The 21,871-nt window shown below is 35.5% G+C and overlaps 1 protein-coding gene across 2 annotated transcripts; it reads left to right on the top strand.

The window, feature by feature from the left end:
* Positions 1-94: 94 nt before the first annotated feature.
* On the top strand, positions 95-21,725 carry LOC149064988 (protein FAM114A2). 2 transcript variants are annotated; one of them, XM_089254850.1, is made up of 14 exons: positions 95-218; positions 3,651-4,062; positions 5,524-5,626; positions 7,640-7,783; positions 8,548-8,669; positions 9,338-9,472; positions 9,993-10,098; positions 11,151-11,306; positions 12,913-12,998; positions 17,732-17,803; positions 18,220-18,359; positions 18,498-18,570; positions 21,200-21,253; positions 21,408-21,725. In XM_089254850.1, exons 2-14 carry the CDS (start codon positions 3,664-3,666, stop codon positions 21,483-21,485), a joined length of 1,668 nt encoding a protein of 555 aa, XP_089110976.1. In that variant the 5' UTR covers positions 95-218; positions 3,651-3,663; the 3' UTR covers positions 21,486-21,725. The 2 variants fall into 2 exon arrangements, with proteins under 2 accessions (XP_089110976.1, XP_089110977.1); XM_089254851.1 differs by having other exon boundaries at positions 108-218; positions 3,656-4,062; positions 21,408-21,673.
* The last annotated feature ends 146 nt before the right edge of the window (positions 21,726-21,871 follow it).

The raw sequence follows: 21,871 nt of genomic DNA, 5'->3' as shown, positions 1-21,871 counted from the left end.
TACAGAATTTTCACAGCAAAAAAATTTTTCACTCCAATATTTAATTAATATGTATATTAATATTTTAACAATACAACAACTACAACTACTAATATTTTTGTTGACATAAAATTTCAGCGCAGCCTACGTGTTTATACATATGTACATTTCTTTTTTATTGAGCATATGTTGAACTCTTCAATAGACGAAACTCATTACATAGAGATTTTAGTTTAAAGGTTTGAAATATATATGTATTTTATTTTTTAATTCAACCATTCGCAATACGATTGATGCTATAGAAAATACAATTCTTTCTCTCAATTAATTGTGCAGTGTTGTGGAAAGGAAAAGAAGTCCAATTATTTTTAATTTGATGGGTCTTTATCCGGATTGCTTCCCCCCCCCCTCCCCCACACACTTGTCGCTAATGGATATGGGGGGGGGGAAGGTCACGTTTGCATCACGAACCTGGGGGGAGGGGAAAAGGAAAATTTATGTTTTCACTGCCTTTCTCCCATTCCAGTCCAATTTTCTTGATCACTTACTAAAGATTTGCCCCCTGTGCTGTAGCTCGCTTAGCCCCCTTACCCTGTCACCTCGGTCTCCAAGTCACTGTTTTGGTCATTCCGTGAACACTTTCTTGGTCATTTTTGGTCACTCTTTTAGTGGTTCACTGACCTGGTCACTCCTATGCTTTACACACTCTCTAGGCCAGCGGTTCTCAACTGGTGCAACTCCCAGGGGCTCCGCGGCGACTCGAGGAAAATAAAATGAATCAGTAAATTTGATAGATAAGAGAGGCCTACAAGGTTCTGCCATAAAAATTATGTACAAAAAAGGGCTCCTCAAGTCAAACAGGGCTCTGCCATAGAAATTATATACTGAAAAGGACTCCGCGAGTCAAGAAAGTTTGAGAACCGCTGCTCTAGGCCACTCTTTTTGCCAATCACTGATCTGATCCGATCCTTCATACTCCAAATCATTTTTTTTTCACATGCTTGCACACTGGTTCAGTCACTCATATGCTTCCGCACTTTCTTGGTCACTCTTTGTGTCATTCACTGACTTCGTCTCTGGATAACACTTTTGGGTGCCTCTATGCGTGCACCACTCTCTAGGTAATTTTTTTGGTCTCTCCCATGCGCATACATGCTTTAGATCACTCTTTTGGTTGCTCACTGACCTGACGCTCTAGGCCACTGTTTTGGCTTCTCACTGACCTGGTCCCTCATCTTTAGGTCATGCTTTTGGCCATTCACTGGCGTGGCCCTTCTTACTTCAAGCCATTCTTTTGGTTATTCACTTGTTTGCACACTGTTTTTGTCACTCATGCATTTGCCACACCTCCCATTCTAATAATTTTTTTGATCACTCATTTCTCAAATTTACTGCAACTCAGAACTTGCCGCTTTGGGCTGTACCCTGCTAAAAGCCCCCACCTCCATAAATACTTTTCTAAGTGGAACCCCAGGCTTATGGTTATCTAGCCCATGGTTCGTTTATACAGTCAAATCCCTTTATAACAAACTTTAAGAGACCGGAGAAATCCCCTTGTTGTAAAGGAATTCCAGATTTGTACATTGTGTTTATGTAAACTTATCTGGGGGATTCAAAAAGTTTCAGTTAAAAGGAGATTTTTGCTGTAACGGTATTCATTAAAACAGGAATCAACTGTATATAAATCATTTTTACACCACAAAGTTTCTTAAAAATTATATGAAAATAATATTTCTCACTTGAATACGAAGGGCCCGATTTAAAGATATACTCCCCTAGAGGAGGGGGGGGGCATGGGCAAAAAATAACTCAGAAGAAAGCTAGATTTTGTTTTATTTTTCTGCAATAATTGTATGAAAAATCAAATAGAGCATCTTCATTCGGAAGGTCTGTTTACACGCATTAACCCTAGAATACTCTCTACTTCTCTGAGACATAGAGGTATAGGCAGTTAACATGTAGATTTCATCAACTTTTTTTTTAGTTAGTATTCTAGGGTTAAATGATTTAATAGTTAACTACATTTTAAGTTGTGAAGTACAATAAAATTTCTTTTGCAAACATCGGGAGGGGGGAAAGCAAAAAATTTGTCCGTGAAAGGAGGGGAGTGACCATTAATTAAGGGTTTGAAATGCATATTTTTATTATACGGTGGAAAATATTATGTCTATAAAAGAGGGGGTGACCATTTAGAGGGGGGTTTTACTGTACTTGAAAATGTATGCAGATGTTAAGGGCTATTTACATGCTGTTAAATTGTCAAGTGATTTAGTTATGAAGTAAATAAGCCGGACTCTATTTTTTCTGTTAAATGGTAATGCATGTGCCTCCTATAAAACTTATCCAATGAGCATTTCAATCTATTTAACGTGCTGTCACTTTTTTGAGAATTTGCCAACTTAAAACTTAGCTAACTACTAAACCATTTAACGTGCCTTCGGATGAAGTAGATCTGTTCTTTAGTGGATGACTCTGATTTTAGTCACAGTGTGAATAGTAATTTAATCTTACATTCTACAAGGTTTGCTAAAAAAGTATCCGGTCATAATTTTTCGTTTGCAAACCAATGAAGCTAGTGAGGCATGGTTTGATGCACGTATGTAGGCAATCCTAGTGCACATGTTTGAATTTTTTCCTACCTGCAAAAGCTGCCAGTCACGGCCGATGAATGAGAACGTGTAAGTGAGCACAATTGCATTTCATTTTTGACAAAAATGGCAGGAAAAACCTGAACCACGCTCCTGCATTAATTGTGATGGAGCTGCTAATTGTGCCACAGAACCTCTTGATATCTCTTGATTTACTGGGTGATGGTTGTGCCATGCTATGTGCACTCGTGACGAACCACGCCACTGGAGTCAAAGAAGACTGCCAGCATGACTGTGACATTACATCTCCCGAAGACTAAATCGTCAGTTAAAATAGAATGAACGGATCCATTGCTGATGTTCACCTCTTTTGCAAGTTCTCTGAACGTGATCCCGCATCACCAGAGTCCTCGCTTGGTCAATAACGATCTCTTTTCTTGATGTTGAAAAACTACCAGGACATGTTTCACTCTCCATTGATGTAACGACAGATGTATTTAAAGCGGTTGTATCACTTTCTCTCTTATCGATTATCGTTCATTTATAGTTTTTTTTACAGAACTGAGTATTTTTTTGCAGGAGTCCCTTTGTAAGATGTAAAAAATAAATGATAATATTCGCCCGGAGCTCTGTGTGTGTCCAAAGAGTGTACGGGAATCATAGTACCCTTCTTGTGGATTGTTTGCACTCTGGAATCACCAAGCTTCACACAAAATTTAATGCAGTAGCATAGTGTTCAAGGGGTTTTTTGCCATCGGTGTTCCCTTAAGCTTCCTCATTCATCGTGGTCTGCCGTGACTCACAGCTCCCGCAGACAGGAAAAAATTCAAGCATGTATACTAGGATCGCCTACATGCTTCCCTAGCTTCATTGGTTTTGCTCACGGGAAACTATGGTCAGGTACTTTTTGAACAAACATTGTACTTATTACTAATGATAAGACTGTTTATATACCAACAATGTTTTCCCCACCATTATAAGCTATCATTGTAACAGATTTTTCCTGTACTTTTTCTTGGTTTAAATAATTTTTCTGTTTGAATAATTCAAACTAATGTTTTAAATACTTTTTTGTGGTTTCAGAGCAGATGCTGTCATGTCTGGAAGTGACAGTGAAAATGACTATGCAAGTGCCGATGACGATACCACTGAAGAGAATAGTGCTGAGCAAAAGAGTCCTGGATTAGAGACTACTAAAGAGAAATCCAAAAGTGTTATTGGGACATCATCAGATAATAAGGAAACAGTAGATTCTGGACCGAATTCAGATAAAAGTTTGTCCGCAGACAGATCAAAAGATTCAGCTGCGCTTAGCAGCAGTGAACTGACAACTGTAGAAGAGAAAAGATCTGAAAAACCAAAATCTTCACCAGGTCATGTGATTGACAGTCAGCCAAAAAGAGTCCAATTAAGACTTGAAAAGAAAATCCAACAGAAAAGCCGCACTTCTAGCTTAGAATCGCAGAAAAGTGAAGAAGCAAAAAATTCTGGAAAGGTATTTATTTTTCACTTTAGAAGCTGTTCAAAGCTTTTAGAATTTTCTCATATGGGCAGTTTAACAATTTTTTTCACAGTTTTCTTTGTGTTCAACTTTATGTTGCTGCAAAGTTTGAATGGCACAGTCAAAGTTTGGCACAAAGTTGTTCCTGTCACACTTCGGCTAAAAGATAATTTTTTCCAGAATCACATCTGTTAGCCAAAATGTGATTTATCATAGGTATCTATGGGAAATAATTTAATTGACTCTGATGTTATAAAACTTCGTTATAACAAAGGGATTTTTCCTGTCTTTTAAAGTTTGTTATAATGAGATTCAGCTGTATTAATATTTTGAACGTCAATAGAGGCCAAGAATTAATTTAAAAATCCAGCTACCCTAGAGTGACATCATTCAAACATACGTGATCAGGTATTCCTTCAGGTGATCAGGATCCTCCTTCTTTCTCACAGGAAAGGAAATAAGAAAAGAAAATGCAGAGCTAGAGCGTGTAAAGAAAGTGAAAAGAAATTTTTTTATATATAAATCGCTAAGTGTGAGAGGTGATGAGTAGCCATTTGTCATTTTTTATCATTTTTGAGCCTTTAATAATTTCTCTCTGCCGCAAATTTTTTGGTTTTTATGTGTTTCTAGGTGAGATGAATGTAGTTAAATTTTTTGAGAACGACACCTTGGGACTCTTTTCTTGTCAATTGAGATCGTAGGTGTCATATGTGATGTAGTTAGCTCATTTCTCTGTCTCATACTTATGCAGATGGAAAAGATAATCTCCTAGAATGTCTAGACCATCTAGTTTGATGCCAAGTCTCACACTGAAAGAACAAACTTGTGCACTGAAAACATTCAAGTATAAGCTTTTCTTTAATGAGTTTTTCCCACTTTGCTTAGTCATTTGTCTTAAACAAAATGGTTCAAAAGTTTTCTGAAAGAGAAAACAAAGGCATATATCGAAAGTGATTCTGAGGACGAACATAAATTAATTGAGCTTGAAAGACAGTAATTCTGATGATTTTTCGAAAATTCAGCTTGCAATGCTGCTGTGCTATATGAGCATGTGCATCCATGTTAACTAAAATTTTCATTGGCCAAAAAATTCATAAGCCAAGGAGCTCATTAGTACCGCATTGCTAAAATAGCTGAGAAATGGCCACTGGGTGGGGAAATAAAGAAATACTGGAAAAATCGATGCGAGCTAAAATGCTTTCTCAAAAAAAATAAGTTGTGAATTCGACAAGTACTGTGAAATTAACAGCTGTATTTGTAGTTTATAAGTTGCAAAAATTATCTTTATCAATGATTTTAGTAAAGATTAAAAATTCAGTTACATTTTCTTTAAAAAACATGGCAACTTTACAGAAAAAGTCAGCATAGTCAAAATTAGGACAAAATGTGGATTTGTATCACAAACAACAGATCACATTCAACTATTCTAATGTTTCTCACTTTATTCTTTATCAGAGCTCCCCTCCAGTTTCATCCTCGTCGTGGGGTTTTGGTTCCTGGGGGTCTTCGCTTCTATCTACAGCTGCGGCATCTGTTTCCACATTCACAAATCAAGTTTGTAAGTATGCAATCTTGATTTCAAGCTTTAAACTTTTAGCTGTCAGATTTCATTTTGTACAATATAGGCTATTTGTTAATTTGTTACATCAAAGGTTCAATCGTAAAAATGTTTGCACTTAATATTTAATCTATGGTTTTGAGAGAGTCATGAACTCAATGATTTTTATTTATATCTGAGAGAAGTTTAATCATGAAAAGAAGCGTAATTTTAATTAACCAGGGGTAATGGAGCCTTTGAAGACCCAACACACCCCGCTTCTCATCTCAGAGAGATATTGAAGCATAAAATGGGATGAAATGAGAGTAATACCCTAGAGAGTAACCTTTGGTAATAAATTTCTCGGTTAATTATGATGAAATGATCCCCACTGTTTAAATAGAAAGTCTGCTTAAGTCTAATAAATGTCTGTTAATCACAGAAGGGCTGGATGTATCTTCAAAATTTGCATTCTTGAATGCATGCCTGAATCAGTATTTTATATGCCAGGGTTGGACGTGTAGTTATTGGAAATAAAATTAATGGTTTTTTTTACATATCCATGATATGTCAGGCAATAGATTTGTCCTTCCCTGTTCACAGGTAAAATTGCAGATAAAATTGCACTTTGATTCTTAATAGTAAATGTAAGAATTATATTCATTTTTATGAACCCGTAAGGACTTGATAATTAGTTCATAAAATTGAAAGTTTGTAAATGGAAGAGAGTATGGAAAAAAAATACAGGAAATAAAAAATGATTTAGTTCACATTTTTGATTTCCATAAAAATCACTTATTTTTGTTTGCTTCATCACAACATTTTGGTAAATACAGTAGACTCTCAGTAACTCGACACCCTGAAAGTATCTACAAACATGTAAAGGATGTCAAGTTAACAGGGTTTTACTCTAAATTTTTGTTAGATCATTTTTGTGTACATAATTATATACATTTGAACAACTGCATTAAATAAAATGCTAATTCTGTCATTAATTTTAATTCAGGGTTTCATTATAGACTCAAAACATATAAAAAAATTTACCTCATGAAAAATAATCAAGTATATTTGTTTGTTTTTCTTTCCACAGAGAAAACAAAAATTTCACTGTTCAGTTTATCTACCGATTGTTCGGCTTTTTCTTGAGTGCATAGGAATTGACGTATCACATTTACAGCTTTTAATGTATCGTGGCGAGATGGGTAGATACTTCTTCATCTGAACTTTCTGATTCTATTTCTTCGGAACATGAAGCACTTGCTCTTATATTGATTGATTCCAGAATATCTTCGTCTTCTAAAAGTCCCAAAGTTACAAGATCAGAGTCAATGTTTACAAATTCATCCTCGATAAAATCACTCGTAGCGTTATTTATGCTTTCTTCACACATAATTTGAGAGGAATTTTCAGATAAATTAAATTATCATTTTCCAAAGACTCAGAACAAAAACTAACATGACGAAAGCAGTTCCTAATTGTGGCACTCGTGACTCACTTCCACACAGAATCAATCATTTCAACAGCATCTAAACAGAAAAAACATAGAGCGTGAAATGAATAACCAAAAACAGCATGTAAGCATACGTGGATGATCAAAAGGGAGTGAAGGATTAGGTCAATAAGCAACCAAAAGTGTGCAATCATGTGAATGACCTATAAACAAAGGCTTATCTGTGGAGGGAGAGGGAGGGTAAGAAGCTATTTTAGGGTGGCAAATTTGAAGAATGGGGTATTAAAGTGGAGTGGAAAAATTTGTGGTGTAGCCCACAGGTGCCAAAAACATAGTGCCTCAGTTGATGACAGGTCTGCTAATTGAGGTTCTACTGTATTATTTATTTCATGCACTATCCATATTACTATTACGATATTGGTGTCGAGTTCACACTCCAGAATTTAAGACTGTTGACGTACAAGTCTCATTCATGTTCAATTTTTTTAATTTTAAAAAGGCATTTCCTTCATGAGAAATTTGATTTTTTTTTTTCGAATCAATCAATATTTTTTAGAGTCTTTTTTTAAACCTTCTGGTTCCAGCTCAAGGCATAGGTACTGTGTTAGAATCAGTTGAATCATCACTGGGACCACAACCTGGAGAAGAACTCGCAGCTGTTTTGAGAGAGAGAAGGGAACAGCAAGAGAGGGAAGAGAATGTGTTGAAAGAGCAGACATCTTTTGAAGGTGAATTTTCGAAATTTTCTTCAAATTTGAGATATATGAAGGGATTAGCCTTAACTCACTGTCAGCATTTCCAGTAATATTACAGCCTTTTTCTGTGGTTTTTTTTTCAAACTGACCAAAAATGTGAGCACCTAGCAGTCTGAATGCGCATATAATGTTATGTTTGATTTTTCAGTGCTGCCATCTACGTTTCAAAAATGTGATGATTGAATATTTGTACCATTCTAGACCTGTTGTTCTCTGTGGCAAGACGTTTTGAAGGGGACATTGGCTTACGTTCGAGCCTCGAAGCTGGAAACCACAGGAAGCGCCAACTTCAGCTGACCACTACTGTGGTGACGATCGGGTTCAAACCTGGGTCCTCGCAATGCAAGTCCATCACTATGAGTTTTTTATGTGGTTGCCAACTTCAAGGCACAAATACTAGCGGACATCAAAGTTTCACCAAAGAGAGCAACAAGCCTACAACGGTACAAATATTGGATCACCACGCTTCACTCACAGTTTGAAATATAGATGGCAGCACTAAAAATTCACACAGCACACTTGACAAAAATGTATGAGGATGCTTCAAATGGCTGTCGAAACATGTGTAATTTCTTGAATGCTCTATCAGGGTCGGTCAAGTAAAGCTTGAGTATATTATTGTAGTAATGCAAAAAATTTCATCACAATATTCACTTTTTAACTGTCCAAACACAAAATTCAAGTCCATATTTGAATTTTTACATTTTTATTTTATTTTATTTATTTTTTTGCATAAGGAGATACAGAAAGTGTTGAAAATGAAGAGCGAGAAGCAGAAGTCAATAGTATTGGCACATTTACAGCAGCCTCGAGTCTTCTAACCAGTGTTACATCATTGACAAAAGTGATCGAAAACACAGTAAGGAAATTCATTATTTCTTTAACTTAAGTACAGATAGTCAGAGATTGACCTCTTCGAGGTAAAAAAATTCTTATTTTCCTGTTCCACTGCTTCTGCATCTTTTTAAAGTAATCATACATCTATACAAGTTATCCTCAACCTGGGACCACATGGCTCCCTTGATGGCTTCCCTCTTAGTCCTGGGACATTTTGGGGGGGACATGATGGGTAAAAAAAATAAGTGAAAGTGGAGCCACAGAGAGCTTTGAAAAAAATGGGGGGGGGGGAAATAAGATCACGTTCATAATCCAGCAGAGCTGCCTATAGAACCTGGACCATGTTAAAGCATGACCGGTGTGGCACCTTATGATGAAATCTGGTACTATAATCTTTGAAGTGTGTAAATATTGAAATATTCATTTTCCAGTGAAACGATTCATTGCGTTAAGTCGCTGGATTGTCCCATTTTTAATTGGACGAAGCAATTTTTCATATGTAATTTGACTCTTGGCAGGGTTGATCCCCCCCCCCCACCACCCCCAACTCCTCGTCTCTGGATCTGGGCATTTAATTTTTTTATTGTAAATTTAGTTTTGACTAAATTCAATTTATTAAGTGCAAAGTGTCTTTTTGTTATTGTTCATATTGAATATGCACATCTTTTTACTCAAAACCTTTTTTTATAGGGTACAAAAGTGATCATGGGTGGATTGGATACTTTGGAACTAATAGGGAAGAAAACCATTGATATAATAACAGAAGGTGATCCTGGTCTGAGAAATAAACGATCAGCATTTAATAAGGGTGTTAATCTGTCACAGGTAATGTTTATTTGGCCTTGTCTGTAACAGTGATTTCCAACTTAGGCGTTAGAGCCCCCTTGGGTGGCGATGGAAAGTTTCAGAGGGTGGTAGAAGCTACGGGTATAACATAGGATTCTATGGGTTAGATTGCTTTGGGGGGTGATGGGAGAAAACAATTTCTTAAGAAAGGGGCGATGGGACAAAAAATGTTGAGAAACTATGGTCTATAAGATATATTGTGGCAGCCGTGTCCATCGTGAGATGGTGCTGTCCCCACCATGAAGTAATAGTGCACCTGCTCAAATACTCTAATAACCTTTTCAACCAACTTGCGAAGGTCCCATCAAAGTGGCAACCACCTTATCAATTAATTTAGTTCACTTGAAATCATTAATGTTTTCTGCTTTTTCATTGTGATTATATTATTTTGAAAGGTGATTTTCAGGATATTTCCAGATGTTTTTTTAAGTTTTTATTATGTGTAGATGTTTTATGGGAATCAATTGTTTTCTGGATTTTTTTTTTTCTCATGTCTCAGATATTAAGAGAGGCGAAAGAAAAAGCAGATGCTGATCAGGCAAACATGTCAATCGAAGACCAAGAAGACGCTGTTTACTATAGCAGATATTTTGATGAAAACCAAGGTTTGCATAATACTTTGAAATCTGCACTTCTATTAACCCTTAACTGGCATCGTGGGTTCATTTTGACCCCAGCAAATATTAATGTATTTTAAAAATCAACAAAACAGTCTTCTTTTCAGTGATGGATTTTTTACATGACTTCATTCATCTGTCAAATAATTCACTAAATAATTTTTCAAATTTCTTGAATTATTTTACAAAAAAGTTTCTTTTATTAAGACACATTCAAAAAAAATGAAGGGATACATGACTTCTTTTAAATTATTTATTAAATTTTTGAACGCAACTTTCATGATTAAAAAATAAACAGATATGATTAAAATATACTCAAAAAATAAAATTTAAAAATTAAACTAATATTTACTACATTTTCACAAGCACCAAAAGTAGTCTTATTCTGAGTCGGTAACACAGATCTTGCGTCCAATCCACTAACAACACTATCCTCGTGATCACCTCGGATATTCGATGTTTCACCATTAATTTGAAACCATTATCGAGAAAACTGGTGCTCTTCCGATATGCCATTTCGATCTGAACACTCTGGCAGGCAGACAAAAAAAAAAGACTTAAGAAAGTGCAGTGATGGGGCTATTTTGGCCCCACGGAAGCTTTGATCAACAATATAGAGGGAAGAAAAAGTAGAAAACAACATAAATTTGTCAAACACTTGTAAACAACTAGCTTGAAAGGTACTGAAAATAAGATGATCCAGATGCATTTCTTTCTCAACGGGTGGCAAGATGAAAATTGCATGGGGTCAAACACTCCTAAATTCAGTTACTCCGTAATCCGAAGTTCTAATGTGGTAACTTGGGACTGAAGAGGTGAAAAGGTAGGACTCGCACACACAACTTCAAAAAGGTTCCGTTTGTATGGGAGGCTTATCAAGGTCACAAAAAAAGAATCTAACAAGTGATTCCAATCAATCTGATATAAAATGAAGTGGGAGGGTTAATTTTAAAATTTTGATCAAACAAATACTTTGCTTATCGTAAGTTACTGAACGAAAATTGAACATTACTTCAGACTTGTGTTCTCTTTATTCATAGGTTTATCGCACCTGGAAGCTCTGGAAATGTTGTCCAATCAGTGTCAACAGAAAGTTCAGGGAGCTCTCATGGTTTCGGGAGAATCGGAAGAAAAAGAAATGCTCAACCAAATAAGCCGAATTTGTGAAGATCTTCCTTCTGCAGATGAGACTCCAGGTACTGAAAGAATTAAAAATTATTAGAAAATGTATTATCCTAGTTTCCTAAGTAACATTTTTCATCCATCAATAATGAAATCTTAAGGAATAGAAGGGGTTATGTTTTTGTGGGAAAAAAATTTCAATTTTTTTATTTATATCTATACGTGTATAGTCATTATATATATGTCATCTAAAAATCTAATGGCAGTCTCGGTTAAACTGCTCTGGGGAGCTGCAGATAAGTGTTGATTAGGGAAAGGGGTGCTGTGGGTGAAAAAAGTTTGAGAACCCCTGGAATAGAATTTTTTTGGTCCTAGACCATTGGCAAAAACAACCATGTGGCAAAACTTACAAAACAATTACGAGTGCACATTCATAAATTTTGCATATTAGACACATTATATACAGATTATTTACATCTCAATATACAAGAATATACAAAATGCATACACACGTGGATGCTACCAAACGCTTAGACCAGTACATACACTTTATGCAGATCAATTCCCTCATAAATCAAATTAATTTCTAAATTATACATCTGACAGAAAGAAAAAAAAATGTAATTAGTTTCTTAGCATTTAAGAAAGTCTGCCATTGTTAATGAATGGGCAAATCAAAATATTTTAGTCTGTAGAAATTATAAAGCCTACAATGAAGGAAGATGTGTTATATAAACTAAGTTTCAAGAGCATTGTCATTGCAAAATGCACATGGCATTAACAGAAAAGTAGTCTGTCATGCCACCGATGTAGATCCTGTTCAAACCTATCCGTAACTGTGCACATATATATACTCTTAAATTTTTACTTTTTCAGATAATAAATATTTATCTATGCCGAAATCTTGTTTAAGAGTTTTATATTGAAGGAAATTAGTTTGATTCAAGATGTATGACAAATCATTTTGTATACTCTGATCATAAGAAATCTGGAGTATTGGTGTGGGATATATTTCTTAATTATAGTAGTATCCTGGATACCCTTTAGAAAAGTCATTCCACATTCATAACAAATATTCCTGATAGAGACGGTCCAATTGCGTTTGTTGTCTCTAGATATTTCTGCTTGTTTAATCATATCATCTAGCCATATATTCGAAGTTTATCAGACAACATTTTCAAAATTTGAGTGAGAAATCAAAGTAAAAGTTTTTAAAAAAGACAGATATTCTTGGTAAACCAAGCTCTGATTTTATAATGAACCCTGGTGTTTCCCTCTGGAGTTTTTTTCTTGGAAATTATTTAAAATTATGTCAAAATCATTTACATGCTCGATGACCCAAGTTGGCATACCATATGAGGGAGCTGAGGTCACAAGAGATGATTTATTGACGTAAATTTAATTTGGGTAAGTGCTGGCCATAGTGCAGACATGTCACTTTTAACCTTTAAAATAAACTTTTGTTTAGCCAATCTATATTTCCTAAATGAAGAAAACTATTCCCCGATACGTATAGGATAGCACTACTTGAATGGGCATTCCCAGGAAATTTTATTTTTCATTTTTTCGCAACTTCTTTTCTCTTCTAATTGGTGAAAGTATAGAACATACAACCAATTTAATTTGTACAGATATGCATACAATATGTGAATGTTAATTATATTTCTACTATTTTGTCAGACGATGAAGTTCAAAACTTTGATGCAGCTATCGGTGTTCATGTGAAGGAGTTGCAAAGTCCCTTCAATCTGAAGAAAATTAAACAGGTGAGCTTTCGGTTGCATTTACTAAAACTTTTTCTTTTTGTAAGGGATTTCTTATCTCATTTATTTCAGCTAATGCCACTCTCAAAATATCAGCACGCAGTCGTTTTTACGAGACAAAATCGCTTTTCCCAGTCTTTCCCAAAATTTTTCCACAGTCTTCTCATTGTAATAAAAATATTCATTTCCACACTTTCTTGATTAAGAAATAGTTTTTTTTTTAAAATTTGACTATTGTAATGCAAATAGTGTACGTGCATCGATAAAAGTCTATTTTACACTATGTTGTGCATAGACACCGAAACCTCCAGGCTTGGGGATGCTGCGCCCTCCAATAAACCTTGTGGGGGGGGGGGGGGGGAGTATTCTCCCCCTCAATAATTCAATGCAATGCATGCTCCTCATATTGATGCATTTTGAATCCTATACATATGGGATATGTTCAGTAACCCTAAATCCCCCCCCCCCATATGTTTTCTTGGCATCAGTGTCTCTGGTTGGGGTATTTTCATTTTCAAGATGAAAAACAAAGCCAAAAAATATTGAATAATCGTTATATATAGGACTGTCTCAATGCGTGGGCCTGGGAAGCCTCAAGTGTATAGGAGGCATCGTGATGATGATATTTGGTTTGGGAGTAAGTATATATTAATGGGTACTGAGTAATGGTAATGCAGGTACTGAGAGATAGACAAGGACCCCCCCCCCCCCAGAATATCCTGAGGGAACCCATAGTGTTACTACTACTAAACCACACATGTACCTCGTTCATATTCATTTGCGGAACTTCCAACGAATTGGTACATGTTGGAATGCATGTGTAGTGAACCTAAACGTGAAGTTTTTGTTACTGTGTAATGCTTGTTATTGCTGTGTATTGCTGCCATCAGTTTTTCTAACTATGAGTGAAGTGTAAAACCCATATTGCTATTCAGACAGTCTGGTTATTGCATAAATTTTATTCGATGTGTTTTAAGGGATGTCTCGCCTCTTCCAGTCTGAGCACCAGACTCACTGCCCTTTTTGTAAAAAAATTTTTTTACGGTACCCAGCAAGGATGCACAACGTTTTCAATGTGCGGGCCAGATATGTGGTATTTTTTCAGCGTGCAGGTCGGAAATGTTGTGTATACAGGGTACATAGATTAACAGGGTTACTGGTGAACTGTTGGTCGTAGAGGCATATTTAGAAAAAGTATTCAAATGACTTGTAGTACACAGATATCTCATTTGTGTTGCAAAGGGTTTTATAATTATTAAAATACAAAAATTATCATTTTATGCAGTCCTCATGTTCCGAAAAACCCAATTAGAAAGTTGTTGCCCTGTCTCTGCTGATGTCAACTAAAGAATTCCATGTTTTTAAATGCATTATTTGAGATAGATAAGCACTATCTCTTAAGTGAGGTATTTAAATTCAAAAAATGAAGGAAAGTTGGGAAAAAACAGCACTAAATGTGGGTAAAACGGTTTTTCCACATTTAATGCTGTTTTATCTAAATTTTCCTGTTTTTTTGAATTTGAATATCTCAGTAAATATTGCACTTCACTAATATAACAAGAGACGTGAATGTTTTTTTCCTTTTCATCAGGAGAGACAGGACAATTTTCTAATTGGGTTTTCGGGTAAATGGGACTGCATAGTTAATTTTTGTTTATTTCAATAACTGTACCCCTTGCTACATGAATGACATATCTGAGTACTACACGTTATTTGGAAACTTTTTCTAATTGGAAGTATGCCTCTAGGACCAATGGTTTGCCTCCTCCCTACACACATTACACTTACTTCCTCCTCACAAAAATAACTGTTAACTTCAGGATGACCACCAAAAGAAAACACTCTACAAAATTAGGCCTGCTCACTTGGTATTTACAGGTGAATCCCGCTTTAAAGAATACCATTATAACAAAAATCTCGTTTTAATGAACACTTTTCTAATCCCCCAAATAAGTTTACGTAGGAGAAATGCAAATACCTTGAATTCCTTTACAACGAAATTTCGTTATAAAGTGATTTCTCTGGTCTCTTGGAGTTTGTTATAACAGGATTCGACTGTACTTTTACCTTCTGCATCTACTTTTTTTGTATTTTATATTTGACTACCTTATATTTAATTTTGTACAACGTACATTGGCTTTAAATATTTATTATGGACAACACATAATTGGCTTGATATTTCTATATTCAGTGAATTTCAATTGTTATGGACTTTAATGGCACAATAGCAGAGCGTCAGGGGTTTCGAGTTCTTTATATGAGGTTGTTTACCCTCTGAGGATAGCCGTAACATTGGGTTGGATAATTTCAATTTTGCAAAAAGTTCTATATTTTGTCACCATCAATTTTGTTTTCAGTTTTTTTTACTTCATATTTACCATCATTTTTTATTTCAACTTCTTTACAAATAAATATTTAATTCAAATAAATATATATGGGGATGACCATATGACCCATAATTTACAGGACACTCCCGTAATATTGGCCTTCCCAATTTTTTTTTTTATAAAATGCCCCGTTTTTCTCTTATTTTCAATGAGGCTTCCTTATATTTTTGAAGTCAAGAATTATAAGATTGTTTTCATGACTTAAAAATTATATTATGACTATCATAATCAAGTATTGTTGTTATAATGTATTCATCTCGCATATTTTTGGTGAATTACATTTATACTCACTGTGACCGTCTGTTCGCACCATACCACTTTTAGTGATAGTTTGCAACTTGCCTTTGATCATTTTTTGGCTATAATCATTAACTAGTCATCTGGCCTATTAATTTCTCTTTCCTTTTTTTTGAAGTTTGAAGTTAATAAAATATTTTTTTTTTTATTGAAATTTTTTTATGAATATATTGAAACTGAGTTCACACACACACATGTTCTTGGCTGTATTTCAAAATCATCAACAATAAAAAATTAATAATTGAAGTGATTAGTTATTAGTTTTCTAAATTATGCCAAAAATCGGAATAACATACTATTCCGGCATAACCAGATGACTGGTCAAACAATTTTACATGCCTTTGAAAATTTTTTCCGCTGTAGTAGAAACTATGCCAGCCTTTAATGATTTTTTGACTAATTGGCAATTTTACTTGCAATGACAATATTTTGGTGATAATTGGCAATATCCTGTATGGATCTTGATTTTCCATATTTATGTGAAAAAATATGGTCAGCCTAGGCATTTATTGTATGTGTTGGTGCTCTTCTAACAGAACGCTTTTCACGGACCGGATGTAACCCCTTGGCGGGCCAGAGGCAATGCACCCTTGGTTCACAGTATCTCAGAATGTGCAAAAATTATATAGATCTCACTATTACAAGTCACACAAGACCCTACACATGCAGAGATCTTTTTTTCAGATTTAGTTACCAGACCAAATATGTCACATTACACTATAATAAGGTCTAAAAGACATATTCACATTTAAACTTGCGACCGTGCCATATCGCAGCCTCTACCAAATTATTATTATTATTTTTTGACTGTGGTGCTTACATCTTAATATGGCAGATAGACCAAGAAATAACCGTAACAAATGCTGCTTTATAATAAAGTTTTTAGCAGCATTATTTTCAATGAGTTTCGATGTTGTTGTTGCTGCTCCAATTAAGCAACTCCTCAAAACTCTGTTGCTCATACATCCCACATGCTTCTTAAGTAGGATAATTTCAGACTTCGAAAATAATTTCCTGATACTGAGAAAACTGCTGTTGGCTCTAGAGGTCTGAATAAATAAGGGTCAGACAATCAAAGTTCTGATGTATGTACCACATATACTTCTGTTTATACTGAAGTATAAACAGAATAATACAAGAATAAGCCAAGCTGTTGAGAATTTTGTTCTTCAATACACGGGAGGGGGGGGGGGACTTATACTCTGACCAGTTTTTGAGGAGAAAATATCTTACCCCCACCCCCTTCCTTCACTTCACCAAATCAGATAGCTACATGGTCTCCACATGACTAGCTTGTGGGTCTGCGATATCATTGGACTACTTTAGGATGACGTTACTAATCAGTAGGGTGATTTTTGTAACTATATTGAAATTCTCAGAACTGATGTTAAAGCCAAACCAAACAATAATAATAAACGTTGTTGACTTTGATACCCATTGATTTTACAGCCTTCAGATGTGAGCATCAACTACCCTTTTAAAGATTATTTAAGGAATTTATGGGCCAAATAAATGAATTTCGAAGATAAAGAAACAACAAAAAAGTGATGCCTTAAGGAAACCTAACATTGGCCTAGGTGTGGCAGTAGGTTCACAAAGCGTGGAATTCTGTTTCCACTGAAATCATCATCAAATCCTTTAAAAAGTGTAGTATCCATAACACGATGGATGGAACTGAAGGCGACATCCTCTTTGAAAGTTACGGCAGCAATGACATCACAGTTGAAGATGAAAACAAAGATGCCACACCATATGACGACTTGGCCTTTTTTTGATGTAGAGCTTTGGAGAATCAGAAGAACACATGAATTAGAAAGTTTGAATAATTTTTCATTGTAACTTTTATTACATGAAAATATACGAATTTGTTTTCCATCTAAAATATGCTGATTTTTTGGGGTTGGCTTATTATGTGGTTTTCAGTTTATTGTGGTTATGGTAGCCCTGAAGTGAGAGGGTCGACTCATACACGAGTATATATGGTACCTTCTTATGAGTTTATAAGCATTGAACTTTTTTTTAAATACTATATTCAATTTTTTTTTTGTCAAGGTACACACTTCTGTGATGTCATATCTGGAATCCGCAACCGATCTACCTGATAGCGAAATGAAGGATATTAAGGTATAGAGTATAGATATTTGATGATTTTCTAAAATGCTTGACACCATGGATTAATTATCTTCTTAACAAGGTTCCATTATCCTATTTTCTGAGATCAAGCATGAAAAAAAATTAGCTACCCTTCGGGGGAAAAAAAGGCTTACCACAGTTGCTCAACACCAACAGAATTACAGAAACGCATTTGTTATGCATTCTCATTCTTCCAGATCAAGTGCCCTGAATCAAACATAACACAAAAATCTAATAACCTTCAGATATTGTTTGTAATTTTAATTACCTTTTATAAAGGTATTAAATTTGCGCTACTTCACGTATAGTGGATAACTCATAGCACTCATGATGTAGACAGGCCTTTAGAAATCATACGCTTGGTCAGACCAAAAAATGGAATTAATACTTTTCCTCTTTTTTTGTAGGAGATTTATCGACAAGCCATAAGCAGTTTGGCAGAATTTACAGCTTGCTGTGTTGAACAGTTTCATAAATTTGGGGAGCTCATTTTAGTACAGACCGGAAGTGATTTCAACGTTTTGATGTGCGCAACACATTTGACTGGGTAATCATTTATTTACTTTTTTTGTGCATTTTTAAAGTTTCAACAGGTTTATGGTGGCATCTATATGCTTGATTTGAGAGTTTTTTTTTCTTTTGTATGAGTATGATGTATATATATCTCAACTTCTTGTTTTTCAAGGTTAACATCTGTACTCTGCGTGGAAATCAGCAGCTTTGCTACAAGATACTGCCAACATTTGAATTCTGCTGCGGTAAGTTTCTCTTCAACTTCACTTTTTTTTTTAGTTCTTTGGAATATCTTACTTATTAGTTCATTAATGATTCATCATAAACAAAAGGCAAGGCTGGAACTAAATGGTAGGGTGAAGAGAGCAACTGCTCCGCGTGGCGAACTTTAGGGCATGCATGTTCAACCCATGATCTGCGAGTCAAATGTGGTCCTCAAAGTCATCGGCACTTAACCCCAAACATAATTTTGTAAAAATGAACTGAGTGGCACACAACCATGAATATATACAATAACTGTTGTACATACTCGTGGAAGCTTTGGCTTGAATTAGGTCTGACCATTCATGTACTGTCCCGTTCAATGCACACGAGTTCCAAGGAAAGATTGAGATATTCGTTGCTTTTTAATCTAGTGTATTCTGGCAAGAGAGAAAGTGGGTTCAATTCCCTGCAAGGGCAGTAGAATTTTCTCTTTCCTAAATATATCTTCGCATCAGCCAGCTGTTAAAAACCTTCGTATGGATAGCGAAAAAAGACATCATCCTCGGATAACTGTTATATATCTATATTGGTTATATTATATCTATATGCATATCAAAATTTCATTAGAATTTGTCCTGAGGTTCCGGTGATACTGACCAAAAATGAAGATTCTCTTAATGCTGAACATCAGTTTAGTTAAAGTATCTGTCATAAAGCTGGTGTGACTCCGTTCATTGGTCCTGGGCCAGCTTTGGGCATTTCACTGAGAATTGATCAAGAATACTGTTTTCAACTCATTCAGGAGCAGGGACGTAGCCAGAAATTTCATTCGGGGGGGGGGCAAAGTGATAGAACAATAGATTTGGCCATCTTTTTCCCTTTTTTCGGTCATTTTCTCACATTTTGGGGGGGGGGCAGACCCCCAATTCCCCCCCCCCTCGCTACGGCTTTGTTCAGGAGAAAACAGTACCGAGATTGGCTGAACACTGATGGTCAGCGACAGGCAAAAGAGATAAATTGTGACTGCCATAGTTTTAGGCAGAAGGAGTTGATGAAGCTTAACAAAAATGGTGTTTGTAGAGCTGTTGGTCTACTTACTGGCCACTGCACTCTTAAAAGGCATCTTAATGTCATAGGAGTTAGTAGTGACTCAACCTGTAGAGGTTGTTTATATAAGGAAGAGGCAGCTACTCACTTTCTTTGTGAATGTGAAATGTACTCTGCACACAGGTTTGAGCACTTGGGTCATCATTTGATTGAATGGGAACTCTTCAAGTCATTCCTATTAGATCTGTGCTGAAGTTTGCTTCAGCTACAGGCAGTGCCATCTTAAGGGGAGTGCCACCCGTGCACAGCCTGGGGCCTCACAAAAATGAGATCTGGTAAAAAATTTCTAGAATTTACCAATTAGGGCCTCAGAAAAACCACTTGGCCCAGGGGGGCTCATGATGCTAAGATGGAACTGGCTACAAGTCTGTATTCAGGCCCGTCATTTAAGGGGTCATCCCCCCCCCCCGGCTTTCGAAAATACACTGAAAATGATATATATACATACATTGAGTACATGTGCATTTTTTAATGGAGTTATTTCTCTGTTTTTCATTAAAAAAACATCTTTCTATAAAACTATGCCTTAAAATTTTAGAGAGGAATGAAATTATTCTTCAACTTTATTCTTTTGGATAGCACTGGCCAGACCTAATTTAGGCCAAGTCGCATTACAGTGTTCCAACAGCTGGCTAATGCAAAACCTGTCGAAACTTTTGTATTATTTGCGGATAGTGACATCATCTTCAGATGAACCACCATCACCAAAAGCACTCAATAAATGCATCAGAATCATTAACAGTTGAGAAACGAAGGAATTAAGAACCATTGACACAATGTAAAACTGCAATTAAGAATTGAAATAAGACGTTTAAGAATTTTTAATTTCTAGTTAGTCATGACTGTGTTTGGTAATGAAATACCAGTAAAAAAAATTTCGAGGCTATTTCTAAAAGAATTGAAAATTTTTGACGCTATCTCTAGAAATAGCGTTACAATGAAACAGTTGATATTTGGAAAAAACCATCCCACCTGCGAGAAAAAAACCGATGTTATGAAAATATTGTGAGCAACATTCATTTGAAACACTGAAAAAGTGTGTGTGTGTGTGATTGAGCTTCAATAAACCTTCAAAAATATGCACTTATTCTGAAAATTCTTTGATTTTATGCATTTATATGCATTAATGCTGAAAAAGGCCAAAATATGCAAATGCATTTGCATATAATCTGGGCTCTAGTAATCACCACAAAATTTGTTAATCACGACAGTACCCAATTGTCCAGGGAAAATATGTTGTATAAATTTTTGTTTGTTCTTTTTTTACACAAAATAGTGTTCCAGACTCTGCCACGAAGCTGGGCTAGAAGAGATCTCGGCAACGGGATAAGTCCAGTGGCAAAGTTCATTCATTCATTCAGTGTAAAACTGCAAAGTGTGTGGAATGAACATGATTATGGATTAGATGTTTGTCTTGTTACGAAAGGCTCACACATAGAATACATTTGTAACTGGAGAAACAAAAACTTGGAATCTTTATTTTTTTATGTATCACTGATTATGTGCAATGGCCGTTTATTTATGCTAACCCCGTATTATTTTTCCCCCGCATGTTGTCACCAGAGTGAAACCAAAGATGAGACTGTGTCAGCACTTATAACTAACACGTATCTAGAGGTAAATTTTTCTTTTCATTTGCAAAATACATTTCATTTATTATGTATCAAAAGAGAGGGTTCTCGTGTTTGTATGGAGTCAGTCCTGAGATCCTCTCTTTTAATTATCAGTGGCCGCATTATTAACATTATGAATTCTTATTGCACTTTTTCAGGCATCCAACAGTACCACATACATTCAAGATGCCTTTCAATTACTTGTTCCAGTTTTACAATCGGCAACTTTGAAGTGAATCATTCTCAATGTTATTTCTTTTCATCTTTTTGAACGGGAAGCTAAAAATAACTGTTTTTGTCTATATTTATTGATCTTTACGAATCTATTGATGACTCACATTTTAAATGTTTGTTTGACTGTGTTTAAATTTTTTTTGTACTCTTTATGATTCATGTGGAAATCTCTATAAAATTGTATTTTACAAAAAACGCCTCCTGTGAATTGTTTTTTAAAATAAAACTACATATTCAACACTAAAATTTCTGGAGTTGAGTTTTGATGTTAAATTCATCTCTGGTCCCATCGCTATTAATGATTTTTTTCACTTGTGGGCAATACAAATTTTGTCATTAACCCACTCGTTTAATTTTTGAACAATCATTTCCCCTAAATTTGTCCTCT

Source organism: Pholcus phalangioides, unplaced genomic scaffold, assembly GCF_987345545.1.
Source record: "Pholcus phalangioides strain wild (caught in Gottingen) unplaced genomic scaffold, Ppha-v1.0 ptg000042l_1, whole genome shotgun sequence".
NCBI classification, from domain to species: Eukaryota; Metazoa; Arthropoda; class Arachnida; order Araneae; family Pholcidae; genus Pholcus; species Pholcus phalangioides.
This window is presented reverse-complemented; position numbering and strand designations above follow the sequence as displayed.

Bases quoted from the DNA above. Each gene is read 5' to 3' on its own strand.
- LOC149064988 (XM_089254850.1), top strand. From the start codon at position 3,664: ATGTCTGGAAGTGACAGTGAAAATGACTATGCAAGTGCCGATGACGAT. The intron at 5,627-7,639 runs GTAAGTATGCAA...TTCTGGTTCCAG, and splicing joins CACATTCACAAATCAAGTTT to CTCAAGGCATAGGTACTGTG. The intron at 10,099-11,150 runs GTTTGCATAATA...CTTTATTCATAG, and splicing joins ATATTTTGATGAAAACCAAG to GTTTATCGCACCTGGAAGCT.